The 21,919-nt window shown below is 48.8% G+C and overlaps 1 protein-coding gene across 4 annotated transcripts in view; it reads right to left on the bottom strand.

Annotated features, from left to right (window-relative positions):
* Nucleotides 1-301: 301 nt before the first annotated feature.
* Nucleotides 302-21,919, bottom strand: part of EDA (ectodysplasin A) — a 77,941-nt gene continuing 56,323 nt past the window's right edge. Inside the window, exons 3-8 of one of the 4 annotated variants that reach the window (XM_080366325.1) lie at nt 11,184-11,213; nt 7,441-7,620; nt 6,062-6,096; nt 5,607-5,658; nt 2,602-2,732; nt 302-564 (exon numbers count right to left, since the gene is read on the bottom strand). In XM_080366325.1, coding sequence (XP_080222451.1) covers nt 313-564; nt 2,602-2,732; nt 5,607-5,658; nt 6,062-6,096; nt 7,441-7,620; nt 11,184-11,213 — 680 coding nt within the window. In that variant the 3' untranslated portion in view covers nt 302-312. The remainder of the gene's footprint in view (nt 565-2,601; nt 2,733-5,606; nt 5,659-6,061; nt 6,097-7,440; nt 7,621-11,183; nt 11,214-21,919) is intronic. The other 3 variants (XM_080366326.1, XM_080366327.1, XM_080366328.1) reach the window with 3 other exon arrangements.

The following is a 21,919-nucleotide window of genomic DNA, read 5'->3' as shown; positions in this document are numbered from 1 at the left end:
CCCACACCACTCTCAACAAGCCTCGTGTGAAGATCACAGAGCAGAGTATCAGTGCAGTAATACTGGAAATACTGAGACAAGGCAGACACAACAGCCTTTCCTCCTCACAATGCTTTTTCAACTAGCTTTTTGATCCAAGTCTCCATGCAAGTCACAGAAGACAATTGTGCTTCCTGCATTCACATATAGGAATAAATAGCTCTGGATCAGTTTTCTTTATGGCCGGATTACAGAACCCCCTGAAATACTGATACGCTTATGAACAGCAGCACTGTGCAGTTCTGTGAGTATCCTTGGACATGCCAAGTTCGTCTAGGATGCTGGTGCATCTCCTAGGCGTATGGCCCCAAAGAAAGTTGTGTGCTTGCTCATGTTGATGGAGATGTCAGCATGGACCATTTTCACAGCAATCTTCTGCCTGGCTTTGAGGAGGCAGACCCCAGCTGTATAGCAGGTATTGAAGTTGGTCTTGCCGGTCTCAATACTCCGAGTGCATTGCAGAAAGGGCTTTTCATCCACCACCACCTCATAGCTGGCAAAATCTGTGAAGTTTATGTAGTATACCTGATGTGAAGCAGGAAGAAGAAAGGTATTAAGGAGTGAATTTGTGCACATGGAACAAGTCCACATTCCTTTCAGTGCGTACATCGTGTACGTTCCCTCTGCTGACAATCCCTTCCTTGGCCCCGGGACACCTACACTCATGGGAGGTCGTCTTGTTTGAGGCAGAAGGAACCCCAAGCCAACCAAACACGAGGAAACTCTGTACTCCGCTTCATACTACCACAAGCATGCAAGCATCCGTCAATCCACGTATCTAAGGCTGAGCTACGAATCCTTGCTTTGGACCCTGCTGATCACAGGAAAAATTACAAACCTGCACAGGCCTAGTTACAAAACCGTGTAGACAACCCTGTCTGCTACAAACAGCTTTTCATCCAACAAACAGACAGAAATATTTTAACTGAAGTCCTCTTTCACTTACCTGGCCAGTCCTGCTTTCTGGGTCCCATGAGCCTCCTTTAGTGTTGACATCAAAAATGCCCTAAGGTGTACTGGCAGTTGTACAGCGCCTTTGTAATTGGACTTGTGGTGCTTTCAAAGGCATAAGCTATTACAGGGAAGACACACTCTCAACCTCCACAGCTTGGAAGCAAGTGCCCTTACAGTGTTTCTGCTGATTTAACCCCTAGATCTAGCACCTACGTCCCCAGGGCTCCGTGACTCGTTACTTAACCTCCTCCCACACACCGGATCTGAAGAACTGCGGGATGCATGAGAAAGACCTGTCCAAAGAGAAGTCAGTCCCAGGGAGCTGCTTCTTCCCAACAGATGAAAACCAGCCAGTTTGGATGCATCTGCTAATTCTTCTTAGTCTACACCCTGCGACCACAGAAGCTATGCGAGACTAAGCCCCCTTTCTCCTTGATGGGCTACAAATAACAAAGGTTTCAGAGGCACAATGTGGTGGCCAGCAATTAGCATTAAGCACTCGGGAATCGATTATCCTTTATCCTTTGGCTCACGTAGTTTTCCTGTCCCCATCCAAACCAGACACGTAACCAGCTCTGTGGAAGAGCCCCTAACCTGACACCCAGCGCCCACCGTACCCGACCTGGTACGGCACCGGCGGGGCTGCCGGCTGCATGGAGGCGAAGCACGAGCAGGAGGTGGTATCAGAAGCCTGGAGCAAGGTGGGAGTTGCTTAGTTGTGGGTGTCACACAGAAACTCTCTTGCCTTGCTAAAATCTGCCCCAGAAGAGTTTTTCCGTCCACAGGTGGGTGGACACCCTGCATGCCCTCGGAAGGGGAGAGCTTCGCAGCGCAGCGATTCTGGTCAGAGATTTGCAAGACACTGGCAGCAGCGTGTCAAATGACAGTCCACCTCCTGCATTTCATTTGAATGGGGAGAGGAAATGATGCCTTAATTAGCTGTAAACTAAATCCTAATACAGTGATTTATTACTTTAGCCCTTCTTTAGCCCTTTTTACAGGAGCAGGTCTGTACATCCATCGTCGGTACCAGCTACAGCAGCAGCTGAGCCACCCTGCTGCATGGCACAGCTGCTGGCACATCGTGTTGGTCTGAAGCTACACAAAGGTGGAGGCAAAATGGAGTTACCTGGCTGGAGTTTGGCCAAGCCACCCAGGCTGAGAGTCCTACGCTTACAAAGAGTGACGTGGCTTCGAAACAATCAGGAGGTGTCAGGGTTTTGGTCTTACACCTCATTCTAAGCACAGAGCCCAGCATCCTGCCAGGACCCTTGCCCCGCAAGGAGGTTTAGATGGGCTGGCGAATGAGTGCACAGACAATGTGGAGAATTGAAAAAAAAAAAGGCACTGGTGGCACGTGGGATCTGGCTGGGCAGCTGTGCCTGTGTTTTGGTAACTAATCCCTTGCAGCTGGTGTCACGCCGTGATGTGTGACCTTGCACTTCAAACCGCTAAGGTCTTCCTCCGACACACATCTCCTAGAGCACGAAGGGGTTAAAAGTACATACAAGTTCTTGGCATTTGCTAGTTGTCTGGAGCCCTCTCGTGGTTCATGCAAGGCTTCCATTGGAACACAAGAATAGGAGTTAGGCCTAGGACCGTACTCACTTCTACCTGACTATAGATGAAGTATGTGCCGTCCACCAGTACCTCCAGCTCCCCACTGCGGGCATGCAGCTTAAACACCTTGGGGTTCATAGTGATGCGAGACCAGTCATTGAGGACTCCACCTGAAAGATCTCAGTATGAGAAAACGGCAGTCACTCAGTACCCGTCAGAATGAAAAGCGCAGGAGCACAGAAATACAATGACATTGCAAGGTTTCATACACAACGGCTGGCACAGACTCAAGTTGAAAAGTCAAGGAACTCGGTAAGAAAATGCCAGAATTAAAGCCCAGGGTGCGTTCGTTTGGACCCCTCCCTACAGCTATGCCACCCCTTGCTGCCGGACATCCATGCCGTGCGGTGCACAGCACCACTCGTCCACATCTCTGCTCGTCCTTGTCAAGGGCAGTTCTCACCCCTGAAAACTGGCGTACGGCCTTTTGTGCTGCCCTGTGCGGGGTACAGCCCAGCCTGCTCCTCCTGACACTACGCGAAGCTTAGTATCACATTTAAGTGTTTTACCAGCCTGGAAACACATTCCCAGTATCATCCCCACTCCAAAGCAAAGACACTCCGGCACATGGAAATCAATGCCAGTACTGTAAGGTGTTTGCCAAGTTTTGTTAATCCACCTGAGAGGCCAGGGGCTGATTTTTCATGTTATTTTTGTATGTTCAGCTGCAGATCCCAAAAGACTTCTGGCAGCTGCGATCATAACAGCACTTCTTCAGGTACCTCCTGAAGAGCATCTGTTCACAGCCCTTGTAAAAGCTTTGTTACTGGCGCCTTCCCTGATAGCACGGAATAAACTCAGCAGCGGAGGTAGGACCAGGATCCAATTCTCCAAGAAAAGACCCTCAGCTGACATCACACAGCCTTGAGACTATTACATCTCTTCCTCTACTTTCCATCCCATTTACTCCCCTCCCCACCGCTCTCTCCCCAGCTTCCACACTAAACAAAACGGAGTTTCAGCAGACAGTGTGCTGAAGACCAACATCAGCAGATACGTCCATGAGGACCACAGCAAGGCCAGGATGACAACGGGATTCCTGTCTGGTGGGAATGGGACTACACGTGGCCAGTCTGTCTGCCCCCGCCTCAGTGCTGCTGGGCTGGAAGGAAGATGCTCTCAGCAGAAGCATCAAGATACAGCCTTCACCCTCGCTTCAAGCCTTGAGGTCATCCCCAGAAGAAAACCAGGCCTTGCAGCAAAAGAGACAAGGGTTATTACGTAAAAAAATCATGTGCAGCTACGGGACTGCACTGTCTCTCGGGACACATCTGTGCATGGAGGCCAGCTTAGGGTTACACAAACGATTTTTTTAATTCTGGTATTCCTTGACTTCAACGTTCTTGACTTTGTAACTAGCATTATTGTAACAAATGCTTTGTCATTACATTTCCTAGGTTTTTAAAAGCCAAGATAACAACGAAGTATGAAATTGCATCACGTCACACCACATTATCCCCTAACTGGGGTCCTCAACACAGTCAGGGATTTATAGATCCGCCACCCAGTCCTCTGGCACTGGAGTAACTAGCAAGACGAGGGGATCTCTGCTCTCTGGACGGGCCAACACACAGGTCCAGAGGACACCTTTGCTGCGAGCCCGGAACAGAGCCATTCTCTGTAGGTGTCTCCTTTCATCAAACTTTTTTTATCAACTCTTTTCCTCCCAGTCTTCATCTGCTTTTCAGCTCCCTGCCCCCGGTCACAAGCCAGCCCGGCTGTGCTTTCTGCTGGCTGTCAGCTGGACAGCATTAATGGCTCGCGGCGTCAGATTGTTCCTGAGCAGCAGGGAAGCACACTCACAGGGCAATTCCCCCTCTTAGAGAGTAGCGTACGCTCTGTAAACATACAGCCTTCCCATTAATAAAGGGATAATTACTTTCTGAACATAAGCAAAACAGCATCTTTCCCCTCGCATTGTTCTCAGGAACAGCCGGTTTCCTTTTTGTTTTGGGGAGCTTTCCCCCACCCCACTGCAAGCATACTTCCCTAACCGTCAGAAATTTCGGCTCCCACAGCTCGCATCTACCAAAAGAAAGGAACTGCCTTTCAGCAGAAGCGCTGGCCAGCCCTCGTCATCCCATGCACGGGACAGAGGTTGGTGGACACGGCTCCTGCAGCCCCATCCCTGCTGCACCAGCCCGTGGGAACTGCAGCCCCCCAGCTCTGGGACAGGGGGACAAGCACGGGGGCTGCTGCCCGTGCTCCCTGGGGAGCTGCACGTGGTGGCTTCAGCTGGGGACAACACAGCCAGCTCCTCTCCGGCACAGCCAGACATCGTGAGCAGGGAGGCAGCAGCTAATGAATGAGACCCAGCTGTTGGCAAGAAGAGCAGGAACTCGAGCAGAAATTGGATAGGGATTTGGGGAGGAAGGAGGGGAGCAAAGAGCTGCCTGTGGATGCGAAATGGCTTGGCAGGACTTGAGCTTAAAGGCTGTCGGTGGGGACAGAGATGCACGAGGGACCATGGAGGCTGCGGGCTGCGCAGCGTAACGCAGGAGGAGCCGGTGGCTGTGCACCTCTGTGCCCTCATGCTACAGCTGTGCCTTCCCCTGCCATAAATTACTGGGGAAGCTGGAGAAAAACACAGGCTAACAGGGCCAAGCCAGGAAAAGGATACACTGAGGGCTTAAAATTGAACACAATGGGAAAGAAGGCTGGCCATCGAGGGGCTGAGGGAGACCGCTGCTAGGACAGCAGGTTGGGGGAGGCACAGCACATGTCTGGAGATCAAGGAGAAGGGAGATTTGGCAGGACAGAATTGCTGGGAGGTCAGGATAGAGATCATCTGGGAGATAAACAGGAGTGCAGGGGAAGCAGGGATGGAGACTCCTCTAAAGGGGTGTGGGCAGGGGAATCAGACTACCCTGGAGCGAGGCCAGCAGCGGGGATAACTGGGGTGTCGTGCTACGGGATGGACCCAGACCCAGATATGAGCCTACAGGTGCAGGCTGGGCTCTTTTCAGCAACAGCCAATATCATGAGATCCTTACCATTCTTCACTTGGATTGCTGAGCCTTGGCCTTGGAGGTGGACCACAGCTGGCTGCAAACGAGATCACAGGGATTTAAAATTAATGGGAAACACCGCACCATTTTACAGCCACTTGACACACCTCCACAGCCCTGGTGAGCAGTACAGAGGCATGACAGTGCCTTAAGATCATGAATGCTTTTATTAAATGAAAAAAAGATCAGAGCAGCTGACAACAGCATATTTAAGTACCGGAGAAGAGGCAAGAAGCCCAAGCCAGACATGTTTTCTTTTGAGCAATAAAAAGGGTGAGCTCAGGCAGTCACCCAATGCATCTCTGACTTAGCACACGCAGGAAGCAGTGGGTGTCTTTCAGAGCTATACCACAGAACGGAACGTTAGCAAACACAGCCGGTAACGCTTACAAAGATCCAGCCAAAGCTGGGCTTTTTCCCTTGAAAGGTGATCAACCAACCTGGATGTCTCTGGAGCCGGCCTTGTCTGTGGCACCTGCAAAATGCAATTTCACACCATTGAAGAGGAAGCTTGAAAGAGCTGCAGTAAACACTCCTATAAAAAAAACTTCGCTTACCCCGTAAGAACCATTAAAACCCCATTTATAACCGGAGGAGGACAGTAGCAGGGGTAAGGGGCACAGCTTCGTGTTAAAAAGTACACAAACAAGAAAAAAGATTCATCCTACTTTTTCCTGGTTTATTCCTGCATTTCTGTCTAAGATCATCAAAATTCCCCAACGTTATTCAACCAGTTTCCACTAGAAGAAAAAAGTGCACAACCCTTTTCCTGATCGGTAGTGGCAATAAAGCCTCTTGGCTGCAAAGATTACAAGTTTCACTCCGCAGTAACTCAGGTCATTCATTGCATTCAAGCTGCATGCTGAAATCTCTTTGCTCCGAGAGCCAAATCTCTATTAAAGAGGAGATGCTTGTGGGCAGCACTCTGCAGTGCTAAGGACCTCATGCTGCTCCTGGCCTCTGCTTTGGCAATTTCAGAGATATAAACGGAGAAGTCAACGAAGTGTTCCTTTGAGAGCTGTGTGAGCTATAGGGTAATAGTCCTGGTTTCTCTGAAAATACATTTGTTAATACTAGACTGTTCATATATATCCAACCAACACCAACGTGAACTTCCACTAATCTGCACTTTAAAGAATTATTAAATTCAGGGATTTTCAACAAAATCATTGGCACATGACTCCATGCAGAAAACAACGTGGTGCAGATACAAAGAAACAAAGGAAAATGAAACCAAGAACTGCAGGAGACAAATGTATTTCTAGTTGGCCGGTACGGGGGCCAAGCTGCCTGGGCTCCTGCAGTTCCTGGGCCGGCTTCATGGCTGTGCCAAGTGTCAGCCTTCCCGGTCCCGATGCAAAGCTCGGCCTTGGGTCAGCTCAGGAGGAATGAACCCAGACACCGAGTCACCGCTGGGAAAAGCCACCCTGCAGCCAGTTTGCGCACATGGAAATCGATCCACGGCAGATTTCAGGAGGACACCTAAAAGCTACTGAGGCTCCGTAGGTCTTTGCTGCTCCTTCTCTGCATCCCTCTTCGCCTGCAGCATCGCACCCTGAACGGCTGCACTGGGCTCCCACCGTGCAGCCCACGGGGCTGTGGAGCTTCTGCTGCTCCCCTCGTCCCCCCTGGGTGCAGGGACGAGCCCAGGAACACCCGAGTCCTACGCGCGATGCTGCACCGTCGCCTTCAGACATTCCTCTGTCCTCAGGTGCAAACCTGCAGCGTTTTTATGTGCTGGTACAGCAGCGGTGCCACCATGGCACCTCCTGCGTCCCCCCAGTGTGCAAAGGCTGTGAGCAGAGAGGGGGACACTCACCTGAGGGGCCCTGCAGTCCAGGTGGTCCCTGAGGGCCTGGGGGGCCAGGGGGGCCGGGTGGTCCCATGACGGTTGTACCGGGAATCCCGGGGATGCCGGGAATGCCAGGGGGACCCTGGGGCCCAGGAGGACCTGGTGGCCCTTGGGGACCATTGGGCCCTGGAGGACCAGCCTTCTTACCTGAAAAATAGAAGGTCAAACGTTAGTTCGTGTGCACACCAAGCGCAGGATGGTCTTTTACCTGCAGGAAATCCGTGGGAAGGAGGAAAGCAGAAGACTGGGGATGGCTCATGGCTGGCTGGAGGGCAGGGGCAAGGAGGAGCACCCAGCCAGCTGGGGTAGGGGTCCCACAGCTCCGCACCCTGAGGACGACGCTGCTGGCAGGGAAGAGCAGGTCCCCGCCTTGCAGGCTCCTTCCAGCACATGGAATTACATTTAAATGAGGCACGTAGGCTCTCCAAGGCCTCCCCAGAGATGGAAACTCAGATGGTCTCTGCCCCAGAGCTCTGGCCACAGCCCTCCCCTGGCCACGGGTGGTCCCGCAGCCCCCAGAGGCAGCCCCCCCAGCTGGGTGCACCCCGGCGGCAAGGCTGGGGTGCTCCCTCTGAGCAGCTGCACGCTGCAGCGCAGCACGGTGCAAGCTGGAGCGTTAGAAGTCATAACGAACCGCTCCACAGTTTCTCAAGTTTTCCATTTTCTGACGGAAAACAGTTGCAGTCTTTTCTACCTGCTGGATATGGAGGCATTAACACAGAACCCCCCCGGCTCCATCGCCGGTCTGAGGGAGAGGTGCCTCCAGAGGGCAGTTCCGAGCTGAGCACCCAGGGATGCAGGAGGCATCGCCGCCACTGCAGTGTGGGCACCCAGAGGATGCCCTTCACATGGACGAAGGGTTGAGATGCCACAATGCCTCCAAATAATTAAATGTGCATTTTGAGCTTTGGATGGAGGGGTATGGGAAGGACCAACCCAATTAGGTGGATGAGAGCACTGAAGAATGGCCACGATGCTCAAACACATCTCATTACGTGGTCCCAGGAAGAGAAACAGCACAAGCAGGTAAGTAAAAATGACTCTTGGGCACCATGGACTGAAATAAGGTCTGCAGGGAAAGCCTGACCTGTGCTCGTTTTCCAGACCCCTGACTGAAATTATGTTAGTTCGACGTCATTCTTAAAATGCAACTTTTTAACAGCTTTTATGACAAAGAGCTCGATTAACTTAGCAAAACTGCTTCAACTGCTGAAACAAAGTCAGCTCTAAGGACAGAATTAGATGACAGCAGCAGTTAGGATATGAAATAATGGTTATTGGAATGGTTTCTGAGTACGTTTATGTACTCATTTCTCTACTAAATATTACTCTTTGTCAAGAACACAACTATAAGGAAAGAAACATCTATTTTAGTTAGCACAGTGGTGGAAATCTCTAGATGGCCGCTAGCCATGAGCAAGGGTACGTGCAAATCGGCGTGGGACAAACTGTGCGGTTTAGTTTCAATGTGCAGAAAACTAAGTTAAAGAAAGCACGGGTGATGAAAGTAATGCTGGTATCCTACAAAAACGGGGCAAAGGCTTAAGGGGTCAAATTGTTTGCAGCAGTATTTCTGGCCAGATTAGTAGCCGTGCTTTCAAATCTGAGCTGGCAACAAGCCAGCCTTCCTCTAATCCAGCAGTTCTCCTGCTCCTCCTCGGGACAATGATATGCTTTGGAAATGATCACCTTGAAGCAAACCCCTTACTTCTTTCCCCTAAAGCACACATACTAAGTTCTTCTCACTCACATCCCCTCCGATATAGGCCATCCGAACGAAGGATCATACGCACCAAGTCAGGAATCCTGCTGCTGTCACTCTTTGCTTTCCTTCCCAGGAGGGATACACATTACAGCTGGTTTAACTAATCTGTCTCAGAAATCTGGTCTGCTACTAAATGAGCTGCTAGTTTAGCAGTAAAACAATTGCACATAATTCTGATGCCGCACAGGGACACTTTATTTTCCGTGCATTCCGCTCCTTCAAGTAATTTCAGCTACTTTACTGCATTAATAGAACCTCACTTAGGAAAGTCACAAGGCAAAAAAAATAGATATTCAGTATGTATAAAGCTTTCAATTAATCTTCTCACTGGGGGGACCCCAGCCCCACCGCAAGCAGCTCTCCAGGGAGGGTCTCCAGCACCCACATCCCGGTGTGCCAAGTCTCCGTCTTTGCCCACATGCACTAGGCAGGCTCCAAAACTCAGAGCAGGCAGAACCAGTAAGTTTTCCTTACTCATCATTTGCCAAACAATAAGCTCTAACTCTCAAAAAAATTACGTGTGACAACACCATAACATTAAACTACTTTATACAGCACTATAGCTGTATATAATACAGCTCTGTGAGAGTGTCCTGCTACTCCAGAGTTGCTACGAGTACCACAGTCACCATTTGCAATTAGTTTGGCCGATTTAACACAGGTTTAAGGTTTCAAAGTTTTGTTAGGACAAACATAAAATTTTATGCTGCTTTTGAGAGTAAATATAAACTAACCGTGACCTGTCTCAACTTCTCAGCTGTGCATTTCGAGGCTGTATCCAAGGATTAAAGGTGACCTGACGTGCAGTTGAAGTAGCACAGCCACGCAGAGCTCGGCCACTCCTGCTCCCACAGGTCCTGGCGGTGGGCTGGAGCCCCAGCTGCCTCCCAGCACGCGCGGGGAGGTCTCTCAAGGGACACAGCAAAGCACTGAACAGCTAGCTTTTCTGTTAGTTAACTACACGTTAGGTATGTAAGGCAGTAAGCAGTGAGCTGGCGTTGCACCTGCCAGTGCTTTACCGCGTAGGCTTGGCCACCAGCACGTGCTGCGCGCCCGCGCCTGCTCCAGCCCCTGTGTCGGTGCAGCTGCCCACAGCGGCTGCGCTTCTCATCACCCACACCCCGCAGCGAACAGGCACTTTAAAACATGCACAGAAACGTTTTGATGGTTACAAGGAGCAAAAACCGGTAATCTGCCTGCGCTTCCCTGAAATCAAGACTGCAGCGTGCTTTCAAGGATCAGTTTATAAAGCAACTCGGATCCCTTGACTCGCTCAAGTTCCTGGTAGCAAGTAGGTGTGAGAGCGACCGTAAGCATTCCCCAGGAGCCCTACGCAAGCAAAGGTGGCATCAGACACCCCACAGAAACACAGGGCTGCCTCCTGAATAACCCAAGTCACAACACTCATCCACACATGTTTTAAAAAACATCCGTTGCAAAAAGCTTGAGGAACAAAATCAGACAAAACACCCATGGGCCGAGCAAAACTCAGGCCAGACACAGAGCGATGCTCCTGAGGTTACGGCACATCCAGAAGCGAGATGCAGAGCGTTTCTGCGCTGACTTTGGTGGGTCTGAAGGAGACCCCAACCTGCAGCAAGCGGCTCCCGATAGCTGGCATATAACTCAACTCTGCTCAACTATTTAATTATAGTGTCTTCAGGATTACTTCTATACAACATCATTAACGTCCTTTGGCTTTTAAGGAAGGCTTCAGCGAGCACCTGCGCTGCCCTGCCACTGCTGGGTCACACCGTCCTGCCACAGCAACATGGGGACATGGGAGCAGCGGACGGTCTGCACCGCGGGACCACGCACCACGTCAGTCCCTGCCCTGCCCGGAGAGGGAACCTCTCGCTGGCTTCTCCTCTGGGCTGGCTAAAGAGAATTCGTAGCTGGGTAACATCAGCCTGGAAAGGAAAATGAAATCAAAACTCAGACTTACCCTTTTTCTTGTTTTTCACTGAACTTGGACCTACAAAGAAAAAAAACCAGAAAACTAGTGAAATTCAGTTATCATTTCATCTTAGAAAATCCCCACTGCCATCAACACCCACTGAGCCCCGGGGTATCTTCTCCAGAGCGGGAACAAAATCGGCAACAAAACCAGTAAGCCAAAGACGGAGAGTCTTCTGCTTCCTACAAACAATTACAGCAAAGTTGTAACGATTTTACCAGGACCCAGATCTGCTTTACCCTCTCTCAAGCTAGCAACCCGTGGCTGGTGTAGCACAAGTGAGTGAGTTTTGGTGGGCAGCTCTCCCCTTTGTTGCAAAGACAGTGAAGCCACCTGCTGATGGCCAGTGGCGAAGCTCAGGTGACAGATGCTCTTCAGCTTTGAGCCAGAGCTTTCCTCCCAGATACCAGCTCAGCTGAGCACCGCTCAGAGCTTTGCCCACAGACTGGCCATATGTACCCCTTGGGGTCGCTGACAGAAGCACAACACATCAAACCTCCAAGCAGAAGAAATCCTGAGACTCAACAGCAGCCATTTAAAAATACAACCCTGGGCAGCAGATTATTTTTCCAGCGGACAATGGACGCATCTGTGGTCTCTGCAGCCGTACCTGAATTGTCTTCAATAAGCCTGACGTGCCAAGCTTAGCACTTACAGCTGACACACTTCACTCCCCTATGAGCACAGGGAAGAAGAAAGTTAGCATGACTCAGCCCTCAGCTGAGAGCAGTAACCCAAATTCTTGTGAGCCAAGTTGTTTAAAAATAATAATAAAAGTCTAGGAAAAACAAAAGCAAATAATTAGTATGAACTAGCTTATTTAAACAATGAGAATACAAGCTTCCCTAGCAAGAAGTGAAAACATTTATAGTGAATCTGAGAAACATGACTTCTTGAGCAGAAGCTGAAGCGTGAAACACATTCCATCGCTTCCTCAAAAATTAATCATGGATGGGGATGAACTGCAAAAATCCCCCAATATTTCCTTGCTGTTCATCAGTGAAATCCCTCTAAAACCTGTGTTTAAACACACACCAAAGACTGAAGTCACCTTTAACCGAGATACACTTGTAACGAATGGAAGGTAATGAAGTTGCTCCAGGGCTGCAGTGGTAGAGAAAGGCAACAGCACCGGAGTGCCACGTTCCTGTGGCTGGTTAGAGGAAAGATGCGAGCAGGACCAGAGAAATATTCAATAACCTTACTGATGCCTTTTCAACGGGAACATGAATTCACCCACACTAAGCTGTTGGGTCACAGGAAAACAGTCATAGCACACACCCTCCCACCAGCCCAGGGTGCCCCCAGCCCCGTCCAGCCTGGCCCTGAGCACCCCCAGGGATGGGGCACCCACAGCTGCTCTGGGCAGCCTCTGCCAGCGCCGCCCTCACAGGAATGTCTTTATTATGGCATTATCTAATTTACTATTCCTGCTAATTTTAATACACAGTATTAAAACACGTCGCTAGGACAACACCGCGGTTTCTAACAATGCCAGCCCCAGCATTCTGCCAGGGAGCAACCCTGAAGCCAGCCAGCAGGTCCACCACCAGCAGATGATCTTCAAAACCTTTGATGTGTGGCAAAATCGACAGGCTCCTCTTTTGGCATTTTCTGAGCTCCGCCGATGCAGAATGAGCCGTGATCACACCGGTGATCTCCACCGGCCCTCATCCTTGGCATCAGCTAGTTAATAACATTTTCAGTGAAGCAAAAAAAAAAAAATTGTCTGGAGGATTTCATTTAAAAAAACCCAAACAACACAGCAAGCTAAATGCAAGTGCTGTGTATGTGTCTCTTCAGACCTCGGAGTCACGAGAGTTTATTTCATGTTATATATATCACACCATTAGTGCTATAACCAGAGTGAAAGTACAAATAGCTGCGGCGAGCCAAACACATTTGAAATGGATGGAACCAATTAGCTTCAAAGATGAATGGGAGGAATGAGAACCACATGCGATGTCAATGTTCACAGTCTATATTACAACACACGCATCTGTTCCAGGCACGGCAGAGAGAGATGTTACGGCTGTGCAAGTGAATCTTTCGACAAACACAAAAATACTTCTGACATGAAAAAAACACAGTATTATTAGCCTTGGGAGCTTCTGAGTCTCTGGGGTTTGCATCTGTTCGTCTCCCAATAGGAGGGGGTGGATAATTTAATTGTAGCAGGGAGCCATAAGGTTCATCCGATATGCCAGAAGACAGAATTTTCCTCATTTTTGCTCAAAATGGTAAACTCATGGGCTCTTTCTCAATTTAGTCTAAAACAGTAACAAAGCCTCCTAGTGAGTTTGAGAAGCTGAGTGCCCTCGAAATAATCAGCCCTACGTTCCCCTCAGGATGAAAGGTGCTGAGGCACAAGGCTGGAAAACTTTACTTGCCGTACGCTGCCCCAATAGCTATGTGCAGAGGAGAAAAAAAAAAAAAATGCTTTCTGCCATGCTTCTCTGAGGCTGCACCCCAACATTTGAGCAATAAAGCTTGTTAAATGCTGCAGTGGTTGAACACGTACCACCCGCTGGTTCTCTGTTCATTGACGAGGCAGGTTACATACCTGCAAGTCAGGCAAGCGTTAAGGCTTTCCTGGAGCGTTCTCCTACATTGTTAATCCCACCTCGCCATCCCACCTCTCCAGCGGAGGGGCTCCCCATCACAAAGCCTTTTACACTACCCACATTTATTGACTGTCGTTTCACGGAGGCCATTAGATGACCTGATTCCAAGGAAGGTCCACAAGAAGACGCTTTTTTTTTTTTTTTTTCTCTCCGAGATACAGATTATAGGCGTATGGCACTATGTTCCTCAACTGCATCAAAGCCTTATAAAAAACCAAGTTACAGGATACCTGCTGCAGCTCTGGAGTCCACAAGTAGAAGGAAACGGGTTTGACTTGAAGGACTCGGTTTGACTTGAGGAACTCTCCACTGACAAATGTGGCCTGCTACCGCTCTCTGCTTTCAGGGGCTTCTCCGCGGTGCATCTGCGGATCTGTTCCAGTCCTGCTGGGACCTGAGAGCAACCTGACTGGTCAGCTCTTCCCCAGCACCTCTTTTCCCTTCTTGACAAAATGAACCTTGAGTTTGCTTTTCTGGCATCACCTTTGCTCCTCATGAATCCCTTTAAGTATCTATCATGAAGGCACTAGAGGTCAAGTTCGCAGTCTTGACTGCTGGTACTCAGCGTGACCGCTACCCAGGCACAGCTATTTTTCTCCGTATGTGTTTGCACTTGACTTTCGTACTTCTTCCTACTAATCCCCCCTGTCCCCCACCTCCTTTCCGCGTGCTGTCTGCTCGTGTTTGGGGCCAAACCAGACCCCAGACCGAGGGAAGCCCATCCCCTTCCGTATTTCCTGCCTTTCACCTGAAATTAAGTTTATGCTTATGCTCTATTCCCTCCTTGAAGGAGCTGTCAGCTATCCTCAAGCCCTCGCTCTAGCCTTGCTTTGCAGAAGAAGGGAAGTTGACAGGACATGTTAACAGAGAGGAGGACGGGGATACGAGAGAGGACAGGCTGGATGGCTCTGGATAATAAGCATGGAATGAGATTCAGTCATACAAAATGCATAGCCCTATGAATTATGTATACGTGGGGAATAATAGACTTTTCTGCTGGGTGGTGGAGCCCCTCAGATGGAGCTGTGGAGGACAACGTCTGCACATGTTGAGCTGCCGTTGCACAGCCAGGAAAGACAGAAATACAGAAACATGGCTCAGTGGAAACACCTCTGGCAGACATGGGGCAATATGGAAGCTACGCAGTAGGTGGGGGTGAAAATCCTGGGAAAAACGCCGCCAATCCTGATCATCTACACACAGAAAAATGAATTTAAATGAGAACAGTTTCACAGGAGGGCTCCTGGGAAGGTCAAGAGATGGTCAGGCTGAGCTCGCCTGGTTGGCCATGAGCACTGGGGAAGGCTGTGGTGATGGGCATGGAGGGGGAAGACCTGTTAGGGCCTCAAGGACAGCGCTGGCATGTCCTCATGTGTGCAAATCACTCGCCAAGACTAATAAGCTGGGAATGAGAAGGCTTCTTTTAATCTCCAGGAGCAGCAGCACAGGTCTGGAGGGGGTCTTCTGGCTCAGAGCAAGCCCTCCGCTGTCACGGGTCACTGCTTGAAAGTCCCTCAAAAGTTCATCAGTCCCTCTGGAAAGCAGTGAGGGTACTTTTTGCCTAGCTACTAAAGACGTAGCTGCTAAGCTATGAAGCAGGCTGCTACCCCGACGCGAAAAGTAGCTACCTGATACACTTCTAAAATTTATCATCTCTTTCATTGGATTTCCTGTAGGAAAAGCCCACCGACTCCTGCTGCAATAACTCAGGCCAGCTCTGTCAGCTGCCAGCCCAGCTCCGCAGGGCAGGACGGGGCTTCCCTAGCAAGAGCAGAGCGGCATCACTGCGAGCTGGCCTTTTGAAGACCCTGGCTCTGGACAGGGCTCAGGACCTAGACCTCTCCAAAAGCTTATTTTCCACATCTGTTGGGAAAATAAAAGGGCATGATAACAGAAAGGGAGGGAATACAAAACCAGCAAGAGTGGTAAGCTTTGAGGGAAAGGTACAAGCAGGAACAGACAGCTCTGTACGATCCCAGCCCCCCCAAGCCTGCCCGCAGAGCCGTCCCGCTGGGCAGGGCTCCAGGCGATGCCAAGTCACTTCTAGCAGAAGCGCCATGGCCACGTGTTTCAGCAATGAGCCCGCTCAGATGCAAGCTTCTCACTTAAGCTGAAGGAAATATTTGCAATAGATGAGGCTTTTGTTGTGTAAAACCACAGCTGTGGCCCAGCAAGCACCAGAAGACATCTAACCATGCTTCAGGGAGCAGGTTCTAGCCCCCAGCTCCTGCAGCCCCAGCATCTGCTGGATCATTTCCAAGCGCCTCAGAAAAAAAACCAGATGGTGATGCAACCCAAGGATATTACACATGACATGTTTGCTCTCATAAAGATTAATAGAGTTTACTTTCCCCCCCGTCCCCGGTTTTTCTTTCTGCACGCTACACGCTGCTATGATTTACTATAAATACAAAAATATCAAAAACTTCTTTAGGACATATGCTGATATAAATAGTATATTAAAACCCCCCTGCGTTCACTTATTAGTTGTGTGTGTGGATTAACAAGAAATAGTTTAAATTCCTGCAAAACAGTTCAAACTGGTTTTATTGATGGGAACAGATCTTTGTAATTACGCTTATTTTATATAAAACATATAAAAGGTTGACCATTATAGAAATCAGTCAAACAAAGGACGAATACCTGGGAAGGCTGCTGAGCTTTCTCAACTTCTCAGTTGCCAAGAGCAGAACAAAGTCAACGCGTGCCACCACCATGTTCTAGCAGCATCCACGTTCAGTTCAGAGCAAAGACATCTATTGATGTCTTCAAGATGTTCAACCAGTTTTGGAAAGGTACACTGCACCCACCACCATGCCCACTACAGGCTGTGCCATCCCATTTTCATCATTCATTGCTTGCCCTAAGGATTATTAAGGCAACCCTTTTCCACCTTCCCAGCACTACGTTACTACAGCTTATCATCAGTCTTCTTACCTAAGCAGGACTCTGGTTCGGGGAATATGCAAGACCAAATCATACAACTGAGCCATCTCCACATTACCATCACTGCTCTACCCTTGAGAGATGAGAAGGTGGTGGTACTGAGAAGTTTTTCCACATCCCAGGTTGCAAACAGCATCAGTCCCAAAGTCTTGATGATTCATGAGATGCTGGCATCTTCCAGAAATGCCACATCACTTCTCACTCGTTCATAAAATAAGCATAAGGTGACCTAAAGTCATGAAGTCCACAGCTACGTTCAAGATGAACATTTAATTTTGAAGACGAAAACAGAAGTGGAGAGCTCTATGTGACTTACCTTATATGCACATTTTCAAAACTACATTGTCTTTATGCACTTAAAAAAAAAAAGAAAGAGAAAAAGCAGCTTTTTCTTTGAAGTATGAGCTTTTGGCTGTAGTTGGAAGAAGAATATTAGGTTTAATGATCACTGTTCTCAACAGCTATGGAAATTTGTGTAAAGTATTTTTCCAAACCCTGCTAACCATCTGGTTTAACAAAAAGACCACTTGCTACATCCCAGAAAAGCTCTAAATACTGCCCAATTCCACCAGTAACTCCTGGGGAATAGCTAGCTAGCAGAATTTGAAATGAGTTCCCGGACATTAGCCGGGATACCATTATTCATGGGGAAGGAACAGAAGCTGAGCTCTGTAGTACAGCAGATGGCTGTCCCAGGACTCAAGCGTCTAAGCCAACAACGCAGGCTGCTTCCATCCCTCATAGAAAGCTCTGACCACCAAGTGCCCCCCCCCCGCCCCCCTGCTGTGACAATGCCCACCTCTCCAGGAAGGCAGCTCTCTGCCACTTGGGGCTTCTGAAAAAAAAAAAAAAAAAAAAGAGGGGCTGAGCAGGTATGAAAACGCTACCGCTCCCGAGCCATGCTTGGGAATTAACCAGTCCCATCAGCTTCCACAGACATTGAGACCAGAAGGAACCACCATGAGGATTCAAGTATTAAGGAGGTGCTGCCCATCAAGCCTCCCATCAACCACTTTATCTCTATTTGACCGATCCTAAAGGTGGAGGGGGTGGAAAGAAAAGCTCAGGTGATGAAGCTACTAGCTTCATCAAAAAAAAATTAGGCGATGAAGAAGCTACTAGTTGCTTTGATGTAAGTTGTCCCAATGCGTAAGATCAAACCCCTCCACCTTAGCCAAACCTCTGAAACTCACTTGTTTCATTTCAGAACCGGTGTAATGACACTTACTTCACTCACATGGGTACGAGATATGTAAGGCTTTTCAAATATTTTTAAGTGCGGCATTATTAATGCCAGACTATGGTGGAGTTGGGGAAAGAAGGATGTTAGCTCCCAAACACATGCTTAATCTAGAACATGTGGTTTTGGGGGAGGTTTGGAACCAATATGTTTTCAACATTTTCAGGAAATTCGGTCTATCCAGATGAAAGCTTCTTGGACCCTACTGAAATATCAGTCAGCAATACAAATACTGAAACAAGATGAATTTCTTCCCTTCCCTGAAAAAGAAAGTGCTGCTTCACCAGTTCCAGAGAAAAAGGCAACAGAACCTGAAGAGCAGCTTTGGTATTATTACTCCAGAACATTTAGAAAATATAATAAATTATAGATCAAGAAAAATATCTCAGAAGTAAAATACATTGCACACTACTTAAAAACGTCTGGCATGCCTTACCAGTGTTTTCGGGGGGTGGGGGTGGGGGGTGTGGGGGTGGGATGGGGAAGGGAGGTCTTCTGCCAAGTGTGGAGGAAAGATGCTGCCCGCAATTACAGGCAGAATAGCTAAATACAAGTTAGGGATGTGATGTCCACGGTACAAGGCTAGTACTAATTTCCATAAATCAGAATATAGTGACTATACTACATAACAGAATTGGGAAGCTCATTGTACAAAGCGGGGGAAGGATGAAACAGTGGTGCTTGATATATCAGTGTGGAAGGCAGAGCCCGGGGCTGTCCAGTTTTTCTCAACCACCACTGTTGCTTCTCTCTGCTTTTCTTTCAATTTTGTTGAAATAAATTCAATTTTTGTTTTTAAACTCTTCAAAATTCATGTGTGAACACAGTCACCCTTAATTGTCTTTTTCTGGTAGCATCTTAAATTGAGATGCTCTACGATGGCATCCCATAAAACAGGGTTCCCTCTGCGTCCTTCACTTACCGGCACCTTCCTTCCAGGGCAAGGCCAAGAGTCATGCCTGGAGGACACCCCAGCTCTGCCGCCGCTGCGCGCAGGCTGCGTGCACGGCAGGAACACAAGCCCTGCATTCCAGCAGCCTTTGCTTAGCGGCAGCCCTGTCATGTTCTGGAGTTATAGGCTGCTAAGTCCCTGGACGGGCTGGGGGCCAGTTCACAGCTGACACTTCTGATACCCCACCCCCGTGCTGGACCGAACTGCCGAACGCTCGCAGCCAGCCTCCTCCACCCGAGAGATCAAGAAGAGTTTGCAGCTCATCTTCTACTCTTCTGAGGCACTCCCTTGGCTACATCCACTTTTTGAAGCTATTCTTCATCTCTTTTAGGGACTTTTCCTGTGTCCGCCTATGTCTCCAGGGGAAGTATCCCACACAGAGGTCTCCCCTGACACTTGTGGGACCCTATGCTGCTTGGCCAGAGGGTCTGAGAAAAGCTTGTGCATCAACACCAAAGCCTGAGAATCGCTCCTCTTGTGGTGAGCTAGGCATGAGAGTGGCCTTCTGCTGCCTCACTGCTCTTCTCCTCTGAGCAATCCCTCAAAGGACAAGCCTACATCCATGTGTCATCCAGATGATCAGATGCTGCTCCAGGAGCTCCATGGATCAGTAGCCTGCTCCCTCCCAGTTCCTCTGATCCCATACACCAGACCCCAGTTCAAGCTTATCGGTCTTAAAAAGAAACGGAGAGAAGTCACAGCTCAGCCCTGCCCCATCCCTCGAGTCCCTGGAGCGACACTAGATGCCAGAGAGCCACAATCTCTCTTCCTCAGACAGCTTCAGACGATGTAAGATCTCATCACGTAACAGGGGTTTTTTTTTGTTGTTGCCAAAGTTCTGATTTTTTTCTCCTGCCAATACTCATAGAGACATTTTTGCTGGGTTTGACAATTAAAACCCAGGACTCTTCACATCTAGGAATAACTTGGTAAAACTCATAAGGAATGGGAGGACAGTTAAATGCAAATACACAGAGATAATGGCCAACAGCGACAGTAGGTTGTGATGTAAATTATACCAATTTTTAATCGTATTAAAGGGAAAAAAATCTTTAGCTACTGCAGTTCAAGATGATCAGAACTGAAGCGTGAGCAAAAGAGACAGACCCCAGAGACCACCAGCCAACCACCTGCTTTGCTGCTCCAGGGAAAGGTGCCCTGGTGAGTGACCACCCTCTGCCCCAGCTGGAAAGGAGCAGGAAGACTGGAATTGCTCTCACATTTACCAGGTTTTTCCACCTTAAAAAGGACAGTATGATTCGTGGGTCATCAGCTGCTGTTTGAAGGGACCCGTGCTGGAGACCCACCAGCCCTGCACATCTCCTAAGGGCTTTTTGGCATGAGGAATAGCATAGGGGCAGGGCTGCAGGAGAACCAGGCTGAAAGAGCAACCATCCTTTAGAAGTCTGTCACCTCTGCTGCCGTCACCTCTGTCATGGTGCTGGTCCCGCTCTGGGGGGGAGAGGGCTGGATCCAGCCACCTCCCAGGGTCATCCCCCGTCCCCCCCTCCATCACCCCACAACCTCAGCTCAGCTTCTCCAACAGCCAGAGCTCTGCTGGAAATCACTACTCGCTGTCTTCCCAAGTAAGGCAGAGGTATCTTACACCCTGCAACAGGAATTTCCATCACTTTATACAACGTAAAGAACAACCAAGTTGACCGATCTCCTCAATCCCATCCAGATCCACTTTGGGATCGGTGACAAGGTACCAGGACAGCCTACTGATACCATGAAGGCTCTTGAAAAAACTACTCAGTCTCCACTGAGTAGGTGCAAGCGCACCACAGCGCAAATGTGTTCATGAACAAAGACAAAATCCTGCTCCCAATTAACTACAGAGCCACTGTTGCTGGCAAAATAATACTGCACTGCCTTCTCAAAAACACAAAAACCCAATCAAACATAAATCACCACCCTTCTTAACTCCACTCCCACATAATCAGTCCCAGCCCAGTTCCTGGGGTTCACACCAGAACCTGTGGCCATCATATTTCATTTTCCGCACTCTCACTGGCTATGGAAGAAGAATATGATGTGCCTTTTGTTTTCCTTCAGGCATTTAGGTTGGATTCCAAATGCTGGATCTTTACAGCAGAGCTGACAAACAACATTACTATTTCTAATTCGAGTATCTCAAGGCTTTTTTTGGCTTGCTGGCCAGACTCATAAGGCTTATTTTCTATACAGCACTGCACCCTATTGCTTACTTTATCAATACCACATATTTGAATTCAACAATTTAAAGCGTAGTATTACAGCTGTGTTTTTATTTTGTTTGTTTTATTCGGTTGTTGCTTAACACAAAACATTCTGACATTTTAAGTCATATCCCACTAAGATAAACAACTAACATATGTCATGAATTCCAGTAGAAATGATTCCCAAGTGGTGCTGCAGCAAGGTTTTAACCAAGCGTATGAAAGGCTCTCTTAAATTGTTTGCTGGATGTTTTAAATGCACTCTTCCCCACCACAGCTACCCATAAGGAACCAAGGGCAGGTGGGAGGAAATCTCTCCCACTGCCTCACCCCTGCAGAACTTTACATGTTTTTCTTCCTCCCATACGTAACTCTGCCTAATTGGGTCGAAAACCTCCGCAGTGTGGAACAGCTGTCTGTAAGCCGTCGGTTTAATGACACGGAATAGCACGGGATGCACAGCCAAGGACAGATCTGTGTTCATATACGTTACTTGCATTTGTACGGATGGGAAAAGGGGTCTGAAGGACACCCAAGGGAGACCCCACCACTCTTTGGGGGCTGAAGTCAAGTCCCCGCAGCAGCCAGGACACAGCACACGCTGCCTGGCTCAGCCACCTCCCGAGTTCATCCACTCACAGCATCTCAGACAGATTAACGGACTTCACCAAATCCTGCTCATATTAACAAGATCGGTTAGGAACCCAACAATGTTGCTATACGTCATGGCCAACAAAGCCCTAATGAAAACATGCCACTGC

Source organism: Falco punctatus, assembly GCF_963210335.1.
Source record: "Falco punctatus genome assembly, chromosome: 15".
NCBI lineage: Eukaryota > Metazoa > Chordata > Aves > Falconiformes > Falconidae > Falco > Falco punctatus.
Note: the sequence above shows the minus strand (reverse complement) of the source record. Positions and strands in the feature narration are given on the sequence as shown.